The 21157-nt window shown below is 37.8% G+C and overlaps 2 protein-coding genes across 2 annotated transcripts; both read right to left on the bottom strand.

Annotated features, from left to right (window-relative positions):
* Positions 1-575: 575 nt before the first annotated feature.
* On the bottom strand, positions 576-7373 carry LOC135672887 (mitogen-activated protein kinase 9-like). The gene is made up of 11 exons (XM_065181362.1): positions 6630-7373; positions 5628-6036; positions 5410-5537; positions 5168-5227; positions 4455-4604; positions 3508-3663; positions 3180-3317; positions 3012-3085; positions 2122-2223; positions 1739-1979; positions 576-1079 (listed from the first exon to the last, which is right to left on the bottom strand). Exons 1-11 carry the CDS (start codon positions 6882-6884, stop codon positions 1005-1007), a joined length of 1788 nt encoding a protein of 595 aa, XP_065037434.1. The 5' UTR covers positions 6885-7373; the 3' UTR covers positions 576-1004.
* Positions 7374-8934: 1561 nt separating this feature from the next.
* Positions 8935-19698, bottom strand: LOC135672894 (protein decapping 5-like). The gene is made up of 8 exons (XM_065181370.1): positions 19332-19698; positions 16522-16622; positions 14648-14716; positions 13638-14573; positions 13150-13212; positions 9703-9897; positions 9463-9573; positions 8935-9379 (listed from the first exon to the last, which is right to left on the bottom strand). Exons 1-8 carry the CDS (start codon positions 19474-19476, stop codon positions 9230-9232), a joined length of 1770 nt encoding a protein of 589 aa, XP_065037442.1. The 5' UTR covers positions 19477-19698; the 3' UTR covers positions 8935-9229.
* Between the last annotated feature and the right edge of the window lie 1459 nt (positions 19699-21157).

Genomic DNA, 21157 nt, shown 5'->3' with positions numbered 1-21157 from the left:
CGATCATATATTTTTAAAAATTATATTAAAATATCTATATTTATAAAAATAAAATATTTAATATCGTTAATGCGCAGTGATAAACTGAAGTGAAATAGAATCAACAGATAATTTTATGATATTTTCTCATTAACATCATGACGTGGGAATAGATTAAACGTTTTACTTTCATAAATATAAAAATATTAATATAAAGATATTAATATAATTTTTAAAAATATAAAAATTGAAATACTAAAAGTAATTAATTATAATGATTAATATATAATTAGCATGGTTATATATTTCATGAAAATAAATGAGCTATAAATAATAAAATTATATATTTATTATTTTTATAAAAAAATAATCCACAATAAGAGGTTTGTCGATAGCAAAATAAGAATTATTAATAGCAAGCTTTAGGTTTATAACGTTAGAACGGGTGGATAAGTCACATATCCAATTTACTCGAACGAGGATGAAAATGAGTTAGTTTATAAAATCAAAAGAGGAAATAGGTTAATCATCCCATACGAATTGTACCCTTTCAAGTACTTATGTAGAAGTGACAGGACACGAGCAGCATCGGGTCATCATCAAAAGTAATAAATGACTAGAAGACATGCAACATACAGTACATTTTGTAAATGACAAAATAATCCCAATTTCCTGTCCACAATGTGGCCTGACGAGTTTTTCTTTTAGCACCAATGATACAATTACAGGATATTGGCTCTTCAACATGAAGCTCCCTGGAGAGCATTCGCAGCAGGAAAAATCAACAGGACCTGACAGGTGATCGATCCCCCAATGAACATTAAATATCTAATACAGAGCCATGTTAATTTGTGGGTCACAACCTAGAAAAGAATAGGTGAAGTTGGCAACATAGCAACTATTGCCTGGCGTTAAATAAAACCTGAGCTTTTCGTGTGTCAAACTCCTCAAGGCTGGAACATAGTATGCAAACCAATGTAGTTAAGATGACTGTAGTCAACCGAGTATTCGTAGCATTTGTGGCACTAAACATACAGTTCCTCCACCTTATGAGATAACTCATCAACCACCTCATTTGTGTTCTCAGACATTGGTTCTTCCTGAAACATCAAACAAAAGAAAAATCAGCATCTCAGTTCTCAATAGCATTTCAGTGAAATTGCTTAGAGCAAAAGAAAATGTTGAACAAGTTGATGTTCCCCAGTGAAAGTGAAGATGCCAAATATATCAGCAAACAATTCTAGGTCAGTATAGGAGGAAATAGGTCAATCAATCATGTGAAACTTCAATAATCCAGGCACCCCAAAACTCATGGTATCAGGGAACTTTCAGGTACAATGTTAATTAAAATGGAAGAGTTATTAGTTGCCGTAAATTACATTGAGCATATCAGCTTAGTTTTATTATGCTTACCCAACAATTTTTCCTGGTCAACTAAAACAACCTGTGATCTGTTTTAAATGCATTTAATATGCAGAAAAAATTATTTCGGATCCATTCAGTTAGATGTAAGTGCAGCAATCTTAGCTTAGAAACTCATGACTTGCCAGTTAACATGATATTAAAACTGTTATCCATGCCTAACCCAGTAATTAAAGTATAAGAAGGCTCGACAACCATAACCATATCAGCAGTCAGTTTCTGAATATTTTAATTAACTGAAAAATGAATATATATATATATATATATATATCCATCCATCCATCCATCATAATATTACGAATTAGAAAACGTCAAGTCTTTTTAATTTTCCACTTACTTCAGTATCCCCTTTTCCTTTAACAACACACTTTGATGCACTAATACTGGCACTCTTCAGTAAGCTACGGGTGCTGCTATCTGGCTTGTTTAAACCATTTTCTGTTGCTGATGCCTGGTCTGGTTCTTGCTGTAACTTTGGAGGGCTTTGAAGGGTGGTTCTAGCAACGGATTCTGCAGTCCTCTTCTCAAAATCTTTATTTTGGCCAGCAATTTCAACTTTTGTTGCACAAACCCTCTCCCTGTTAAAAGTGAAAAAATACATGTTTACAAAATGACATGTAAATCAAATCTGGGTGACATTTACTCAATATACATATAAACAAAGCAGGATTAGCTCATTTACCAGAAAGTCAGGATTTGTAGTTTGTGGTTCAACATTACCTGGGCAATGATGCATGTTGTCGCTGGAGAGGGGTACTTCTTTCACCCTTGCCATAGTGCTCTTCAAGATGTGCAAATTGTCGTTTAAAACGATCAACTCCACTGTTCATTAGACAATGAAAACTCTAGGTAACTCAAAAATAATGCTTTAAGATGACACATCAACTAAAAATCAGGAATCAAGCAATAAATTAAATTAACATGGTATACCATTTTAAAGATGAAGAAGCAATTGTTAATGGAAATGACTTGGTCTTACCACTAAACAAAAAATATTGAGAATTTAGTCACCAGAAAAGTATGTCCAATTCTTGATACCTCCGCTACATTTTTTGGACCACTGTGTCATAACCTTCACTATTAACAAACAGATTACTGACACTTAATGACTACTTAATTTTTGTTGTGTTCTCTAACTACAGATTTAACCCACCAAATAAATGCCAAATTTTGTAGGCAGAATTTCTGTATATTTTGAACATCTTCTGCTGTTTTCTATTGCCAAAATACTAATCACTGTTGACTTGTACAACCACTGATGGATGTTTAAAACTTGACTGCAAACCTTAAATGCTTTTAACTGTATCCAAATTTTCAAATTGTTTTCCTCATTTAATTAACAGTTACATGTCTACAAGTTGTAACTCTTCCTCTCAACAAAAGGAAAGGTGCTACCTTTAAATTTGTAGCCCTACTTTATTTCCCATGCCAGGATACAAAATAATTCAGAATTGTTATTAACAACAACAGAAACACCTAGGCTGAATCTCAGTTACATTTCAGGGCAAAATTAACAGATTTGCAGGTGGTAGTATGCTTAGTTAACTACTCTACTTAAATCATGCTTTATATTATACTTACAGACGGTGGAAAGCTAATAGAAGTCACACCTGGGGTACATGAAGCTAGTCTGTTCTCCACCTCGAAGATATCCCTGCAGCATCTGTGGATGATATTCCAGAATCTGTTTGCTTCTCAAAAAGGAACTGGTTACAAGTTAAACGTGGGGCAACTATATTAATAAATGATATAATATTTATTAAGCTATGGTAACGTACCTCTTTATAAATTAATTCTCTTACATCATCTTTTGTCAATTTCCTCCTTTCAAACTCAAATTCAAGTTTTGATATAGGTTGTGTTGATGGTTCACGATCAACATTCGCTAGACCATGAAAATATGGATCTGCTAAAGCCTGAAATACCATTGTCAACATCAGATTCAACAGAAAAAAACACAAAAGTGTGGATCTGTTAAGGACTGAAAACATGCCATCATCAATATCAGACTAAATAAAAAATGAAACAATCAGCTTCTTGCATGTTATATCTGAATTTTGAGGATTTTTAATAGTTGAAAGATGAGGAATAAGTTGAACTTCGTACTTCTTCTGCAGTAGGCCTATCTTTTGGATCAAATGCTAGTAGACGCTCCAATAGACGTAGTGCCAATGGATCTACACTTGGAAACTTGTGCGACAAAGGCACTGGTGTCTTCTTCCGCATGCTGCTAAGATATCTTCTTGCCTTTTCATTTCGAATCTATATCAGTAACAAGAGAGAAAAAAAGGAACCCATCAGCCCCAAGACAACTTATACAACTTGTTGCACATAAACACATAAAATGACTTAGGAAAATGGCCGAACCAAAATTACTTAGAGGAACAGTTCTATAATCATTTCTTTCTAAGCCATATCCTGCATCCAAGAAAATAGCTAAAAAAATGAAAAGATGAAAAGATATATTTTTCCTGTAAAATTTTAATCAAAGGATTTAACACTGCCTTTATATAATGTTCTAATCTCATGTGAATATAGATTAATAAATAATTTACCTAACATCAAAATAGGTCAATAATTATACACTTCTCTGTATCCAGAACTTCATCTATTTATTTTCATTCATCATCAGCAAAACATTTAGTGAATATGATACAGTTTATTGACCTTATGCTCTAATTACACAGGCAATATTAAGAGATCAACTAATAGATAACTGATTCACTGGCTTCCAAGACGGTCATTAGATGTATCAGAACTATCAAATACCAGTGCTTTCCCTTTTTGATGAACTCTCCATCTTTCCTCATTCCATATATACCTCAGCAATCAGTGTCAAAAGATAATCATGGTCATATTTTTACAGAGCAGCATAACCAAACATGTGACTCAGGACAAATGGCAAATAACATCATATGAAAAAAGCAGCGTAAGCAATTTCTTATCAAAATTTAGTAGTTTGAAATATTTGATCAAGTACTTAACAAAAATCACAGTGCATTACTAAGAAGGCAGAAAAGAACAAAATAAAGAGACAGAGATATTGAGCAAACTCTAGCAATGGTCTCAGCAGAAGGTGTGCCAAGTAGATCAGTCATGAGATCCAACTGATGTACCACATTCTTCCCTGGAAACAATGGTTTCCGAGTCAGCATTTCTGCAAATATACAGCCTATGCTCCAAATATCAATTGCTGGTGTATACTGCAAAAAGGCAAATGTTTACTGGTGAATCATCTTCAGAGAATGCAATTTTGTAATGCATAGAACCAAAATTTGAGTTTGCTGGCAGTCATCAACAAAGATACGAATAGAAAGTTGTAACACTTTTGATAATCTTTTCTTTAAATGTGAGAATAATAATCTGTAACACTAAGGCACATTAGCATAGGTAGCATAAGGTACTTAAGCATAAGTAGCTACTCTGACAGCAAGAACTATGTTATGTTATATCATAGATATAATAACATCATCATCATATATAAAAGATACAGAAGAAACACCAGAAGATGGTCTAGAGAAAGTATATTACAGAATTCTTGGTAGAAGAGTGCTCAACATGTCGAGAAAGTAACAAGAACAACTCTGATAGTAAGAACAAAAAAGACTTATCATCATATTCTCATACAGCCTTACAAGCATATAGTGATAGTAACAAGAAACTTTTGATAATAAGATGCATACAAAGAAATTTTATAGTTAGATTACAGAAGGTAACAACTAGGTAAAACTATGTCAGTTCAGTTGTATGTTCAGAAAAATCTTACTTTCGAGAAAAAAGACCCACACAGTTCTGGGGCACGATACCATCTAGTTGCCACATAATCCTGAAAAGAGCAAAAATCATTGTCAACAAAATTCTAAAACCACAGTCAACAAAGTTTAAGGCTGCATGACCACATAGATAGTTTGAAGTGAACAAAATACCAAAATACCAAAATCAATAACCAGAGTAGCAAACAACTGAGGACTAAATCACTAGTATTGTACCATTGGAAAGAATACATACAGTCCAAAAAATAGCTGATGGAGCATCGTTAAATGACACACGAGCAAGCCCAAAGTCGCAAATTTTCAATTTGCAGTCCGCGTTAGCAAGTATGTTCTTGGGCTTTAAATCACGGTGGAATACATTTGCTGCAACAAACAAAATAGATCAGTCCATCTCGGATGTATTATTAAAATGAAGAGAGACCTGTGTGTAGTCAACAGAAAGATAAGCAAAACCTGTGTGGATATATTTCAGAGCTCGAAGAAGCTGGTACAAGAAGAACTGATAATGTTCTGGAGTGAGATCATCATTGGCCTTAATAACTTGGTGAAGGTCAGATTCCATTAGCTCAAAAACAACATAAATATCTTTAAACTCTCTCCGAGAAGGCGGAAGCATTATATGCTTTATTTCGACAACATCAGGATGTCGTAGAAACCGGAGCAACTTGATCTCTCTAAGGATGCGAGTAGCATCAGAAACATGCTCAAAGACATCATTGATCTTCTTGATGGCAACCCTCTCTCCAGTGTGGGTGTCAACAGCAGCAGCGACCACCCCATAACTTCCTTTGCCGATGACCTCTTGAATCTGATACTGGCTGGCTTCACCATACTCCGTGAAGAATTCAGTGTCAAGCATGCTCTGGGTGGTTCATATTCCAAATGGTGAAATTTTAGACAGAAACATGAATTACCAATTATAGGGTAAATCCAATTGTGTTCAAACAAATACAAAGTCAAATTGGATCTTCCCCACCAGGCAATGATTTAAAAACGAGGATACCGTATCAGACCCTTCAAATGTTTGGAATGACAGAAACAACAAAGGAAAGATTGGATCCTCGATAAGATTTTATTTTCTTTTCTTTTTTGGTAAAATCTACGGGGGAAAGACCAAACTCCTGATCAAACCTGAGAAGCCAATTCATAAAACGAAAAATAAAAGAGCTTCAAGAGAAAAAAAAAAAAAAAAAAAAAAAACTCACGCCTAAATTCCAGAGGATCTCGAGAATGGATTTCGTTTGCAATAACAGGACTACCTACATGATCCAAATCTCTTGAGGAACTGTAATTATAAACTTGCATCTTCACCTACCGCAAGAAATATGGAAGACCAAAAGCAAATTTTGCAGTAAAAAACAAGCGATGAAGACGATGTCAACGCAAGAATCGTCCAAGAGAGCAGAGCCAACTGGAAACGCGATAAAAGTCGTAGATTTTTGAACGGGAAGGGACCTTCTTGTAGGGTTGTTCGATCGGCGGCATTTTGAAGCGCTTGGGGACCCTGATGCGCGGGAGGCCGATGAGGTCTAAGTCCTGGACGACCCGGAGCTGGTCCTCCTCCCCCTCTTCCTCCTCCTCCTCCTCCTGGCAGGACTCGTCGTAGGCAGGATCGTCGGTCAGGAAAGAGGAGGCGGTAACGGCGGAGGATCGATGCGAGCGGCGTTGGAACCAGCGACGGACGCCGTCCACGAGAGCTCCTCCCCCCATAAAAAAGGCGGCGTCAGCGTCGACAACGGAGATGCGAAGGCTTCAGCGATGGTGGAATCGAGGTGGGGCCGAGGCGATCGCGGCATTGAATGCCCGTGCTCTCTCTTCAACCCTCGCTCATCTCGCCTCCCCAGTCGCCAAGCCCTCCCCCCTCGCAGCCTCCCTCTCTTTGTCCTCAGATAAATACCTGATTCGAAGCAGAAGAACAAGGACGACTTCCTGCTCGAAGAGTTATTTTATGCACCAACACCCCTCGAAGTTGTACCATTTGTTCTCGACGTCATATTTTGAGGAGCCCAGTGCAACTTTTGCATGCGGAGGGGAGTTGCGATCTTGTTTTCGTGGATAATTACACATAATTCATTGCGAATTCCCTCCCTCGTATGTTCGTTCTGTAGAACAAACACCATTTGGTTGGACGAGAGACAAAGAGTGTTCTGTTGCTGAAGAAGCCTCTATATTCATCTCATTTGATTTGTGTGTCGGCGAGATTATAATGACGACAATAGCTGTGTCGATATTTATAGTTTTAGGAGGGCGTCGCGTGTAAGATAAGATTACTCGGGAGAAGAAGCCAGACGAAATCAAACGGCGTGCGGGCTGCCACGTGGGGAGCGACCATTGGGTTATCGAGAAAATGTAACGTGGCAGCGCCTCCAACCTGCCTAGGAACAGAACAGAAAAGAAGAATATGTGGAGAGGAGGGCTCTGTGTTATGCGGGGGACCCACTTCTGCTTTCGAATCTCAGCCACAAACCGACACGGTAGGGAAATTTGGGTAGATTATCTTGGTGCAGTTCGGCGGCACGGACCTACCGTCCCATCGCGACGGGAAGCACCGCCATCTGATCCCATCATGTCACGACATGGCACGTGATTTGACAAGCGGCGAAAGGCCATCTAACTCGACTATATTATCATTTAATGATTCGGTGCGGTAGATTTTTGGATGGCAAGTCCAGCCTGACGTGATTTGTTCGTCTCAAGAAGCCAATCAGATATATCATTCGTGATAAATCTTAAAATAAAATTTATGTGTAAAACGCTCTAATTATTTGCAAAAAGAAAAATAATAATAATTACTCGGCCATCGTGCTCGGTTGCATTTAGTATATGGGATGGACGATGTGAGGAAACTTGCGATGAGCAATATAATATGGAAAAAGAGAGCCGCTATTTCATTCATTCTAACTTGTTCGGATCAAATCTATGTATCGATGACACACTCGGGGATTTTTCTTGACTGCAGACTTTTGCATGTGAAGACTACCGCAGATGATCCCATCGAGCCAGTAGTAACGTGTCAAGTTTCCGCTCCGCTCATGTGATAGGTAAGCTGCAGTTCGTCTTTCAGCAATAAATAGCGTTGAATAATTATACATCTCCAAAAGTTCTTTCATGTGAATCGATCGATGACATTTTATTTTGACCAGTACTTTTGTGAATTAATCCTAAATCCGAGTTAGTCTCTTCCGCCATATACAACTCAAAAAACCCCTTATCACACATCACCTCAGAGGGCATGAGAGACGCATCATGCTTTTCCAGAACCATGCATCAGTACTCGGGCAATCATTGATATCACGTTGTTCTAGTAAAGTAAGGCGAGTGCACTGGTTACGAACACTTCTTAACATGGGCCCCTTGATTACAGTGGCACTCGTGTGCCATCATCGGCTGCCAACGCGTTGTAGGTGTAACTTTACTTTTTCGACCCATATTGCGTCTTTATATTCAAATATCAATATCAATTCAGTAAAGAAACTCGTTAAAGCTACATCAAAATACAGCCATCAACGAGAACTCCCAAAAGCACTAGCCAATTGGAACTCGGGGTGTCAATTGAGATGAAAACAGGTGTAGAACTAAAGAAACATGCACATTATATCTAAAATTCTTGTAAACAATACTTAAAAAACATGTTATTCCATGATGCACTAAAGTGGCAGCATAATGAACACAGCACAAGAAAAAGGAAACCATTTTGATGACACCACATCCTTTTTAACACAACAAAGGATCAATAAGGCCAAAACAGGATGCAAAGCACTCAAGTAAACTGATGATAAACTTTGCAGAAAGATGGTTTTGCCACGTGACACAAAACTACAATAGCAACGGATGCATCAGAACCACATCAAAGATGTTTTCTCAGTACTATTAAGTGAAACCGCACATCTTGTGGCCGCTTCTGCTTATTTTTGGAGCAATAGACAAAAGCATGAAAGCAAACTCCAACTACAATTATATTCCAAGCATGGATCTGTCCATTGATCAGTCTCTTCATCTCCGATTAAGCTAAGAGGAGCATGCTGGCACCAGCATTAATTCTAGAAGCTTCTAGCTTAGGAAGCACGATGTGGGTGACCATAACCACGGCCCCTACCAATGTATCCATAGCCCCTTCCATAGTAGGACCCTCGCCCACGCCCACCTCCTCGAAGGCCACGCCCACCACCTCGACTTGCTCGATGCCTTGCAAAATCACCAAAGGTCTGCATAGAGAAAAAAGTATAACTAAATTCATAAACCTTCCACAGATGATAGCATCATGGTCCCTGAAGAGACCCCTATGTACCTCTGTGTCTATTTTCAACTGCTCCGAAAATCTGGTCCTCCCACCCCGAGTTCCCCGATCAAGGGTAGCGCAAGAAAGTGAATCGAAGAAATCATCCTTAACATAAACAGGCTTTAAGGAAAGAAAGCAAACCAATCAGTGAAGTGGATAAGAATAGTACACGAGTACTCCAGGCAAACAAAATGAAACCAGACGACCATGACAAACAGCATAAAAATCTAAAATATGGACTTTGACTACCTTGATCTCAAGCTTTAGTGCTTCATCATCTTCATCCAGATAATCATCAGTTTCATCTTCTTGTAGTTCTCCATCCCTGTCCTTAACATGGGCTTTATTTTTTCCAAGATGACCCCAGACTTCATCTTTGTTGAACTTTTCATTCATTGCCATAAAATCAAAATCTTCAGTGAACTTAGTCGCAGGTCGTGAGTACTGCATCACCAGAGAACAAGCACTTACAGAAGGTACACCAAAGATCAAAGAAATAGCCTTGGAAGCTAAAAATGCATTGATCCTTTTCTGGGAGAAAAAGCATGATTATGCAAATAATAATATTTGATTTGGTAAAATCCACAAAAGTATACGCAAGCATGCTTTGCTGACAGAATAAGCTCTGGTAATGTTTGCATAATCAATGGGCAAAATGTCTTTATTTAAACCTTCCTCTAGTAGTTATGGCCTAAAAGGCAAGGAAAAACAATGGGCAATAAAAAGCTTAATACATTTTGCACCACAGAATTACACAAAAAAGAAAGCAATAAAGACTCATTAGTTTTTGAATCATGTCTCAGGGCGAAGTACGCCCTCATTTCAGTGATTGCAAAAGGCGCTTGGGCGCTCGCCTAGGCGCTCGGGCGAGGCGAGGCGAGGCCCGAGCGCCTCGCTAATGTCCCAGGTGGCGCGCTTCAAACAGGCGCCGCCTGGGCGCTCGCCCGAGCCCAGGCGTTGGGCGCTTCGGGCGAGCGCCTGGGTAAACCAAGGCGACCGAACCAGAATTTTAGGTCTGGTTCGGTCCTGGTTCGATTGTTAGTTGGTTCAATTGAACCAACTAAACCGATATAACCCCAACCCCAACCCTAACCTGTTGCCGCTGCCGCTCTCGATCCTGATCCCGATCCCGATCGCGATCTCGTCGCTCGCTGTTGCTGCTCCCGCCTCCTGCGAGCCTTCCCGCGAGCCCTCTCGCTGCTCGCGTCTCCTGCGAGCCCTCCCGCGAGCCTTCCCGCTGCTTGTGCCTCCCTCGAGCCCTCCCGCTGCTCGCGCCTCCCGCGAGCCCTCTCGCCTCCTACGAGCCTTCCCGCTGCTCGCGCCTCCCTCAAGGCCTCCCGCTGCTCGCGCCTTCCGCTCCCTTTCCCTTTCCCGCTGCCGCTGCCGCCGCTCGTCGTTGCTTCCTCGTTTCTCCGTCAGCAAGTTTATACTGTTAATGTGATTATATTTATTAATTATATTATATATTTTTATATTTTTATTTAAAATTTTAAATAATTATATTTATTAATTATATTTTATATTTTTATATTTTAGCGTCTCGCTTCTCTTGGGCGAGCGCCTAGCGCCTCGGGCGTTTTTGGACCTTGGCGCCTAGCGCTTTTTAAATCACTGCCTCATTTTCATGTTTTAAATAAAGAACCACCCAAAAAAGATTGTCGAGATGCTAACATTCTGGAAAAGAGTTTCAATTCGCAGTCCATCTCTCGTTTCTAATGTGGGATTAAATAAAGAGGCCCCACACACGTCCAAAATCATTCCCTAGGCGGCATGTGAGATCTAGTCCAGTCACCTGATATAATGTACCTTTTGTCTCATTTACAGGTAAATCTTTCTAAGTTAGGACCATCTATCACAAATGCTTATCACTAGGTTCGTTTTGATATCAATTGTCACAATCTGACCAACATATCTTTGGTCCAATAATTTGGAGACACAAAAAATACATGTACAAAAGTTTAAGCCTAGATAATAAACTCATCTTGTTATGACCCAACCTACATAATCCATTGGCCTAATACTTGAGCCAAAATGTAGTCGTCTCGTCTAGCCTTAATACAACCACAATCTCCATCAAAGTGATACACATACCCTACTTAAAGGCTTGAGATACCCGAGATCCAACACACAGCTAAGAATCATCCTAGGTGACTTATGAGGCCCATAACCTAGCACAGTGACGGTCCCATACCACCATGTGCCTCTTCTCCCATTCTCTAGGTGCCCTTCTCTAATTGAGTTCCCTCATCACACATGGGCATTACTAAGCTTACTTTGATACCAGTTGTAGAAAGATCTACCGACCCAATAAGTCAAAAGGATAAAAATCACATGGCTACAAAATGCTTAAGTCAAAGTTAGTAGTAATAAACTCGATCCCTATAAACCAGCATAACCCCTCTTTCACCTCCACAGTGGGGCTAATGAGGGTGCCATAAAAAATACATAGGAAGAACTATCGTAGTGGAATGAAAAATGAGATTAAAAACAGGATATTAAATCTTTAAAAAATGACCTAGTTGATTGTCACTTGTTAGTAGTCATAAGTTTATTCTTCAAATGTTGACCAAGACCAACTACTGTCAAATATTACACCGAGCATGATTGAAGAATTTACTAGAAATTGCTATTAACCTTTTCAGGCAACAAGACATCCTGGAAAATCTAATGGATTTATCCAAATAATTAAATAAATAACTAATGTTACAAAGTTGTAAGACATTATTGAGAGCATTCTAGAGGTGCATACGTGATGGAATAGCATGAGGTAACTCAGTCAAGATATATGCAAAAGAAATTGTTCATAGTCATCGCCACTCTATCGAGAAAGAATAACCCCTAAAGAACATGATTTGTTTTAGAAGAACAGATGAACATCAAATACCAAACTTGTTCCACGTGTACAGTTGTTAAAGTTTAATTTATAAGGAATTTAACACTCATTCCTCACGAAAAGAATAACTTCATTCCTAATATAGTATGAAAGGGTTGCGTTTCTATAACTTAGATCCTATCGTGCTGCTTGTAAGAAAAGAATAATTCAACTCTGTTTCCAACAAAGCATGAAAGGGTCGCATTACTAAAACTTACATCATACTGTGCTTCTCCTAAAACAACATTATAAGAGGGAAGAGAATCCAACAAAATCAATTCTGACAGTAAACAAGAATTAAATGAATGCAACATTAGTAGTTCATCTCCCAAGAAATGGGGCACTGGACCAATATGCCAGTAGTAGGTAAGTGCCAGGCAAATCAAATTTAACAATTAGAGCATTTAAATGTAAAACATGGAGCAAGGAAATAAAGTGCCAGTTGAAAAAGTTTGTTATAATTAACTGGACATCGTTTTTCCTTCAAATTGTTGTTACAGCCAAACTCCAGTTATTCATTTAATTGAACACTTATTAAGAATAATACACTCATCTAAAGCATTTAATCAATGTCAAAAAAATTGCTGAAGGAATGTTTGATTTTATAGCAAAAAGAAAAACTATTCCAAAAGCAACAAAGGACTACAGAAGTTAATTGACATTTTCCACTACTATAATAGTCATAAAATAGAACAAGTGAGGCCAACGAGCCATTTTTATCATGCAAATATAACAAACCCAAGTTCTCTAAGATATATATACAGCTATCTTATTTCTGAATGGCCTTCCTATAGAAAAGAAAAAGGAAAGAAAAACTTCAGTACCTCATTTCCTCTTCCTCTTCCACGGCCTCGGCTATAATAATTGTGTGAAGTAGCGCCATTTAGCTGGAATAAAGTATATGTTATCATCAAATGCATATCTATATTAGCATTAAGAGAAACTACAGAATGTGTTGGCAAAGTAAATTTATGGTAGCTGAATAGAAAATAAAACAAATCCAGCAGCTGAACAATCAAACTGACTGGAAGCAGCTATCTTTAGAACGTTTTCCAACTTAACAAATGAAAACACAAAAAATCCCTAAACAATTAAACATCAGTGCAATCCTCACCAGAGCAAGCTCTTTGTTATGAACAACTAAATTGGAAATGAATGAGCACTTGGAAGAAGTGCTTCCTATGTTTCGGTAACAATAAACTGATGGCAATAGAGGCATTGATTCATCACTTAAAGAAATACTGCTGAATGGATTTAAGGATGTCATGTTTCCACATCCTAAGCCTATGTAACTAGCAGATAATCAGCATACCTTCTGAATGGTTGATTTTGGCAATGGCAATATTGGTTCCTTGGCTTCCGTTGCTGCAGCAAGTGATGGTTCAGGGAGCAATGGCTTAGACTTATCTTCAAGTGCTTTACAATCAGCATCCATCCGGCTTGTCTGCAAAGGCTGGGATGAAGGAAGCACAGAAGGGCCAGTCTGCAATAACTTACCTGGCATAACTAAAGCCACTGGTTTTTCTACTTGGCTTGAACTAGATGAAACAACAGAGGAGGGTACTGGCTCTGAAACAGATAAATATGCCAAGGTTGAACCAGGTACTGCACCAGGCTTGCTACTAACAACAGGAGTACTGTGAGGCATGGCTGCAGTTTTCTCAAGATTAGAAGTCAAGGGAGGCACCAAAGGTAGACTAACATTGAAGGTTAATACAGGAGTAGTTGTTGCAGGAGATTTATTAGGCAACAGAGTTGATGATGTTTCCACAGATAATGTGCTTGTTGAAGATGGATCCAACACCGATGGCAAGGGACTCGAAGTTAGAGTTGTGTTTGAACTAGCATGTGGAAACAAAGGAAGCTCAGGCAAAGTTTGGGATCCGGATGGTAAAGATGGGTTCATTGCAGGATATTGAAAAGGATGCTGCATGGAATGAGGCATAGGCAATCCTGGAGGTGGCCGGAGCAATGACGGTTGCTGCAAATGAGGAAGCCCACCAGATGGGGCATAATAACCTTGCCAATACATTGGTGGCATCGCAAGCCCAGAGCCATTTGCAGTTGGAGGGGTGGGCGAAGAACCCCAAGTCCCCAAGCCTCCCCCAGGCTGATAAAGAGGCAAACTTCCTTGAAATGTTGACCTTGGGAGTCCCAACTGAGCAGTATGGGAACTAAGATCTGCTACACTTCCACTTCCAACCAAAGGCATGCTTGTAGAGGTAGAAGCAGGACGAGGATAATGTGTCTACCAAAAATTTCAACATAACCATAAGCAAGCTCTCAGGCAACTATTCCAGGTCTCCAAAGTCAACTTTTTACCTGAATTATAGCAGGATCATTGTTTACAGGTGTTGGCTGAGCTGGTGGAGAGGACTTAACTTGTAAATCCTGCAGCAACACAAATGATAATGTTAATCTCAAGAAATGAAACATTCAATAAATAAAAACTAGAATAAACATAAAGATCTTCACACTATGAAAACTTAGAATGGCCATAATAGTTCAAATGATGTGGAGCAGGTAAATAGTAGGATAGCATATCATGTACTTTTTAGTGATTCTTGATTTCTAATGACTAACAAAAGTAGAAAAAGCCAACCAATTATGTGAAAATCAAACCAGAATCTAATGGAACATTTCACATATCGATGTTTTATATGCAAGGACAAAACATTGGCATAGAGTAACATAAACAATGGACACAGCCTACATTTGAGCTTAAGATCAACATACAAAAAATAACAACCAATAGCATAAAACTAGAAAGTATTCAATACCAAAAAATCATAATTTGAAATAAATTACAAATTTGAGCAGTGTCTTGCAATAAATGTTGAGATGATCTTTGGGGTTGTTCTCATTTCAATCAAATTTATTTTCTATGATTCATACCACAAATAAAAGCAAATATAACCCACACTTAACAAATTAATTTAATAAATAATAGGTAAGGGCCAAAGGGAGAAAAAAATTGTTCAGAAGCAGCTGAATCTAACATGCATGGTACTGATAGCTGCATGCATCTTGCATCTTGCATCTTGAATTCCATCATGCAGCATCATACTAATGAAAATTATCACATCCTCGGGTCCTTGACTACTATTATTACTAATACCTTGAAGAATCATATTTAATACATTACTAAATTCCACTGTGATCCAACTCCAAGCTGCAGCCCAAAATCCAATGCTAACTCAATTTCTTTGATAATATTAACACACAATCTGTATGTAAACAAGCATATACATATATATAGTTCCTTTACTTGGAACACACAAAGGTCCAAGCTTCACACAAAGTTCAATTCGTTTTCCCAATATATATTTGCAATTCATCTGATGCAAGGTACTTCTTCCATCATTCTGATTTCTTGCTTTCACTTTCCACTATGTACGACTCTTTTATGCTCTCATGCATCTGAAAAGATAAACATTCTATAGATACCCACAAACCTCACTGAACAACAGTTGAATTTGCAGCGATCATAAAATCAGTCTAATACTTTCCTTAAAAATACCAAGATATGTCAATAATGAAAAAATAACTGAGTTACACAGTCTCTCATCCATCCTTGAGGTACCAATAACAATGATTGCATGAATCAAATAACTAGCCATCCTGTCAATAATTGGATAGTTACTACTGTATGCTTAGTAGTATCGATCATCATATACACACCTGGACAAACAATTTTATCCATCCATTCCATCAAATATTGCAGCTTATGCCTCTTTAATTACCTCATGAACATTTAATTTCATGCACCAATTTCCACCTGATGAGGCTAGCGCTCCATATATCTCCATAAACTAGTGGTAAAAAAAGAATATAGACAACTATACAGCTAAATAGAAGATCCAATCATACGATTCCCATACTTGAATGACAGCCAGCATAACTTGAACAATGAAAGCAGACATGATTTGTAATTCAGTGACGATGGTAAAGGGACAAAGGGACAACAACCAAGATTATAGCATAACTATTTAATACCACAGTTCTTGAAAGGATGTAGACTGTACAATGTGGTTGAACCAAAAAACACAGGAACTGAAAAAATAAAGACCCACATGCTAGCTTATTAAAATTAGTTCCCTGAATAACCATTAAGACAATTGTTGCAAGACTGTCTTATGAATTAATCAATGTTGCCTCCAGAGGGGAAAAAATATGCTGCTTGATTACCCATGTACCTTGATGTCACTTCCTCGAAAGAGTATATACTCGTAAATTTTGTCACTGGCAGGAATTTGTGGTCCATCCTTCTTTCGCCCTTCAGTTCCAAATGAGCGTACTGCAATCATTTAAAAGAAATTAAAGGAAACAAACACTACCAAATTATTCATGTATAAAAACCAATGAAGAGATATAACTAAAAGCATTTGAATGAATAATGACTTTTTCCTGAAATTCTGGGGGAAAAGGACACATGGGCATGATATCACAGAGCTATTATAATGCGAAACAGGACAATACTGTCAAATTACCTCCTCTTCAAAATATACATAATAGTGAAAAAAAAAATACTACAGGTACAGAAAGGACAATGAACCATTAAACAGTTAATACCACCAATAGCATAAGAGATTGTCATACTCCAATAATCCAGCACTGGGAAACAATGGAAGGATGATCTTACATACATCGATTTATCACAATCACACCATCATTGCCATAAATTAAAGCTGCTGATCTTTTTTGTCAATTCATTTTCTGTGCAAATCTTACTGTTGCTACCCTTCATCTCAGGAGATTATAGAGTAGGTATGGTACACAATTTTACTAAGTGAACATCAAAATTTGATCAAGATTACTATGATAAAACAGAAGAATTTATGTTAAATATACAAAAAAAGAAACTTCCAAAATGGTTTTAGCTTATTATTTGTCTTCTGCTATAATTTCTACTCTAATAAGAACTTCTGATTTTCAATTTGACAGAATTTCAAATACGTAAGATCTCATTTTCTAAAGAGCACTATTGAAAAGGAACTCAACCTTGATCAAGCAAAATCAAAGGTACAGTTCTTGAATCAATAGCTCTATACTATGCATGTACCAAGGATTGAAATTTCGTACTATACCGAAATTTCGAGACTTATTCGGTACAGTACTGTACTATATACCGAGTGGTATATTTTGGTAAAACACTCGGGCGGCATCGCTGAGGAGACATCGCAGATAAAAAAAAAATTTGTGACGTCGCCGCTCGAGAAGAGAAGAAGAAGAGAAAAAAAAAGAACCGTCGCCTCTCTCCGCCCCGCGACGCCGATGCCTCTCCTCCTACTTGCGGATGAGAAGTCGTCGACAGTCGAGGAGAGCGGCGATCTCCAGGTTCTCCCTTTTTTCCCTATTTCTTTCTTTCCCCTTCTCCCTCTTCTTTCTTCTACCTCAATCATCGTTATCGGTAACGCCTCAATTGACGGTATTGCTCGATAGCAAGCGATCCGTGTACCGATTTACTGATGGACCGATACGTACCCCGCCCGAAACGGGCGATATCATTCGATATTGCAGACCTTGGCATGTACAGTGAGTAGATCTTATTAGGAAGCTTCTCATGGATGGTGTAGAGGCAAATTATAGCATGGAGCCACTACTGGACTATGAGCCTCACATTCCCAACTATATAATTGGGCTTGACAAGGAAGTCAAGCCTTTGGTGGGGAGACTAACATTTATATTAATCCCACATTAAAATTAGGGGTGTGAGCATGATAGTATATATATATATATATATATATATATATATATATATATATATATATATATATATATATATATATATATGTAGAGAGAGAGAGAGAGAGAGAGAGAGAGAGAGAGAGAGGAGAGAGTGAGGTCAGGTCTTCCATTGTTATGATGGATCTTTCATCCATGAAATAAAATTTCCTCTGGCAGATAGGTTCCACCAGTTGAGCTTACACGTTTTAGAAATTGCAACTGTACACTCATTTTATCCAAGTTATTGGATTAGTGGGTTCATCAACAATCCATCTAAATTCTTTTTTCTTGCCCATTTCTAGTTAGTTGGGTGAGAAACCTGATGAGGTAACAACGTAAACATCTACATGACAAAGCATTGTAAAAGGGAATATCAGTCCAACAGATTTCTAATTTAAGCTTCCAATAATTAAGAAATATAAAGAAAGAAACAACTCTCAAATAATTCACAATCACTGCCCAACCATCAATGAAGACTAAGGGAATCAGTGATGCAAGGCAAACTGCCGTTCTTCTAAAACAGTGGCAATGGTTTAAATATTTCAGACTTTACAATTTTAACCAACAAAAAAAAAAGAGAAAAGTTCAATCAACCGAAGCAGGAAAATTTTATATGCAAAATCACTTGCATGATGTGTTTGTACTATATGAAAGTATTTTATACCATGATGCAACAGAGACTTGTTCATGGAACAGTCACTAACGTTCATTATGAACAAATATTCAAATTATGCTGATGTGTTGCAGCATCATAGTTCTAACACTAGAAACCTCTTTCCCGTTACTAGTACGCTTCGGTTACATGGGAATCCGGAGATTCCAAACCAGTGTAACAAACTGTTAAAAATCTTTTGACGTACCCTAGCTTGATATAAAATGGATGTGAAAGTGTGAACTTGGAAAATACAATAAGCAACAGGGCAGTGGTTAGACAAAATGGATAAATTCAAAGAAAATGCAAGCTTCTTGTTAACAAGTAATGAACACTGCTGCAATAACCACACTTTCCGCATCAAAACTAGGAGAAGACGTAGAGCAACCTAGAAACGAAAATTATAAACCTAAAACCAAAGGGGAAGAGGAAAAAAAATTCCACTCCATGCCCCAGATGAGCAAAATCTTCTCCGATAGAAGGCCCTCCAACCATGAAACCCTAGCATCCAGATAAATCAACCGAAAAACAATTTTTCGGGGACCAACTACCCGTGAGGAACACCCTAGAGGAGCGCGAGAAGAAAGAGGACCAGGAAGCAAAAGTAGCATGGAATTGGGGATCTACCGTTGCTCAAGCCTATGCTGGATTCCTCGGTGTTGATGCTGTAGAGGATGCCCTCGTATCTGATCTCACTCTTGGAGGTTAAACTTATCAAGCTCCCTATGTAGGAGTCCGCCGACGCCCCCGACCTCGCGGTCTCCGCTGCCATCGCTGCCGCCGCCTCCGCCTCTGCTTCTAGCCGGGGCCGCCAAGAGGAGCGATGAGAGAGATCTATCGAAAGGAAACAGGAGGCTCTTCCCTTCCACGCGAGGGAACGAGGGAGATTGGATTGGGATTTGGGGCGGGGTTACACAACCCAAAAGAAACCCCTTCTTTCCGTTTTTCACCTCTTTGGATGAGGGTGAATGCTCTCTTTCGATTCTCCGTTTGACCCCTCTTTGATCCCCTTTTATAACTGGGATTCCAACTCGCACGGCATTAGGGTTCCTAACTCGCCTCGGTCTGGGCCGGTCCGCTTTGGCTGGTCGCATGAACCCAAAAGTTGAGGTTTCTTTCCTCCCGTTTAAATAAAAATCTACCAAATAATTCAAATACGACTATTTCTTTGATATTGTTATGTACTACAGTATACGTTTTTGAACTCGACGTGAATGAAGGAGGGCCTCGCAAATCCAACGAATGGAGGGTACAAGATCCTTATTTTTTATTTTTCTTAAATAATATTTTTAATTCGTAAAAACCTCAAACTATCATCCTCCTCTTTCATCGTCGCCATCATTACATTTGTCATTACCCATTATCCACCTATCATGGAAAGAAAGGGCAAACGATAGTGAAAAAGGAGAGAGGAGAAGAAGGAGGATTAGAAAAGGTCGAGTGATTGGAAAGAAGGGGAGAGATCTCACACTCCCCAATTAGTGTATTCAAGAGGTATAAGTTTATTTTAAATTAAAAATATTATAATTCATCAACAATTCAAATACAGAATCTAAAAAGAACATTCTAACATTATTCACATATACTAAAAAAAAATCATCAACCACCACTTAAAAATTTAATTTATATAATCACAAGACCAACTATTTATCACAAGTTCATATCGTCATAAAACTAAACTTAATATTCTAAAACTCTAAACATGAGAGGTCTTCTAAATTTTTAGAAAATATATCAATTCAGATTTATCGTTAATATTTCATTACATGTAAAATGTATTTATACAATAACAATATATCAACCTATAAATATTTACCCAAAATCTTCTAGCTTTGTACTATCTCAACCCAATTCAAGCATTTCAATAAGTGATAAACTAACTTAAAAAATTTATATAATAATAATGTGAGTTACAAATCTCAGTAAGTGACTAACATATCAATGGTTAGAGATGACGGTTCATATGATTTTAATATCAAGGTGCAAGGCACAGATACATGAATTCATAGATATTATTTCATTAGATATAAAATCATAAATGTTATTTTATTAAAAATATACTTTATTTATAATAATGAAGTAAAGAGTAGTTAGGAGCATATCAATGGCGTAAAAAGTATTTTAAAATATATTAATGACGTATGAAACATTTATGTGCATATATCAATGGCGTATGAAGTATTTAGGTGCATATCAATAGCGTAAAAATATTTAGAAGCATATGAAGGGTGTAAAAATATTAATGAGTATATCAATGGTGTAATGAACATTTAAGAGTATATCAAGAAAACAAATGAGAAACTTAAGCTCATGTGTCAATTTTGATGTTGTATTAATTTCATTTTTATTCAAAGCGCCACACATAAGTAATACTTTAGATAAAAAAAATAAAGATTGAAGTAAGATCATAACATAATATAATCTATCCATTTCTATATGATAATTAACGTAAG

The sequence above is a fragment of the Musa acuminata genome, chromosome BXJ1-1, assembly GCF_036884655.1.
Source record: "Musa acuminata AAA Group cultivar baxijiao chromosome BXJ1-1, Cavendish_Baxijiao_AAA, whole genome shotgun sequence".
Taxonomy (NCBI): domain Eukaryota; kingdom Viridiplantae; phylum Streptophyta; class Magnoliopsida; order Zingiberales; family Musaceae; genus Musa; species Musa acuminata.
Note: the sequence above shows the minus strand (reverse complement) of the source record. Positions and strands in the feature narration are given on the sequence as shown.

Coding starts and splice junctions, on each gene's coding strand:
- LOC135672887 (XM_065181362.1), bottom strand. CDS start 6,884: ATGGGGGGAGGAGCTCTCGTGGACGGCGTCCGTCGCTGGTTCCAACGC. Junction 3,664..4,454: donor CTGCTGAGACCATTGCTAGA/GTTTGCTCAATA, acceptor TTACTGATATAG/ATTCGAAATGAAAAGGCAAG. Junction 1,980..2,121: donor CAACATGCATCATTGCCCAG/GTAATGTTGAAC, acceptor CACTTTTAACAG/GGAGAGGGTTTGTGCAACAA.
- LOC135672894 (XM_065181370.1), bottom strand. CDS start 19,476: ATGGCAGCGGAGACCGCGAGGTCGGGGGCGTCGGCGGACTCCTACATA. Junction 14,717..16,521: donor TTCGAGGAAGTGACATCAAG/GTACATGGGTAA, acceptor GTGTTGCTGCAG/GATTTACAAGTTAAGTCCTC. Junction 9,380..9,462: donor AGTTGAAAATAGACACAGAG/GTACATAGGGGT, acceptor TTCTCTATGCAG/ACCTTTGGTGATTTTGCAAG.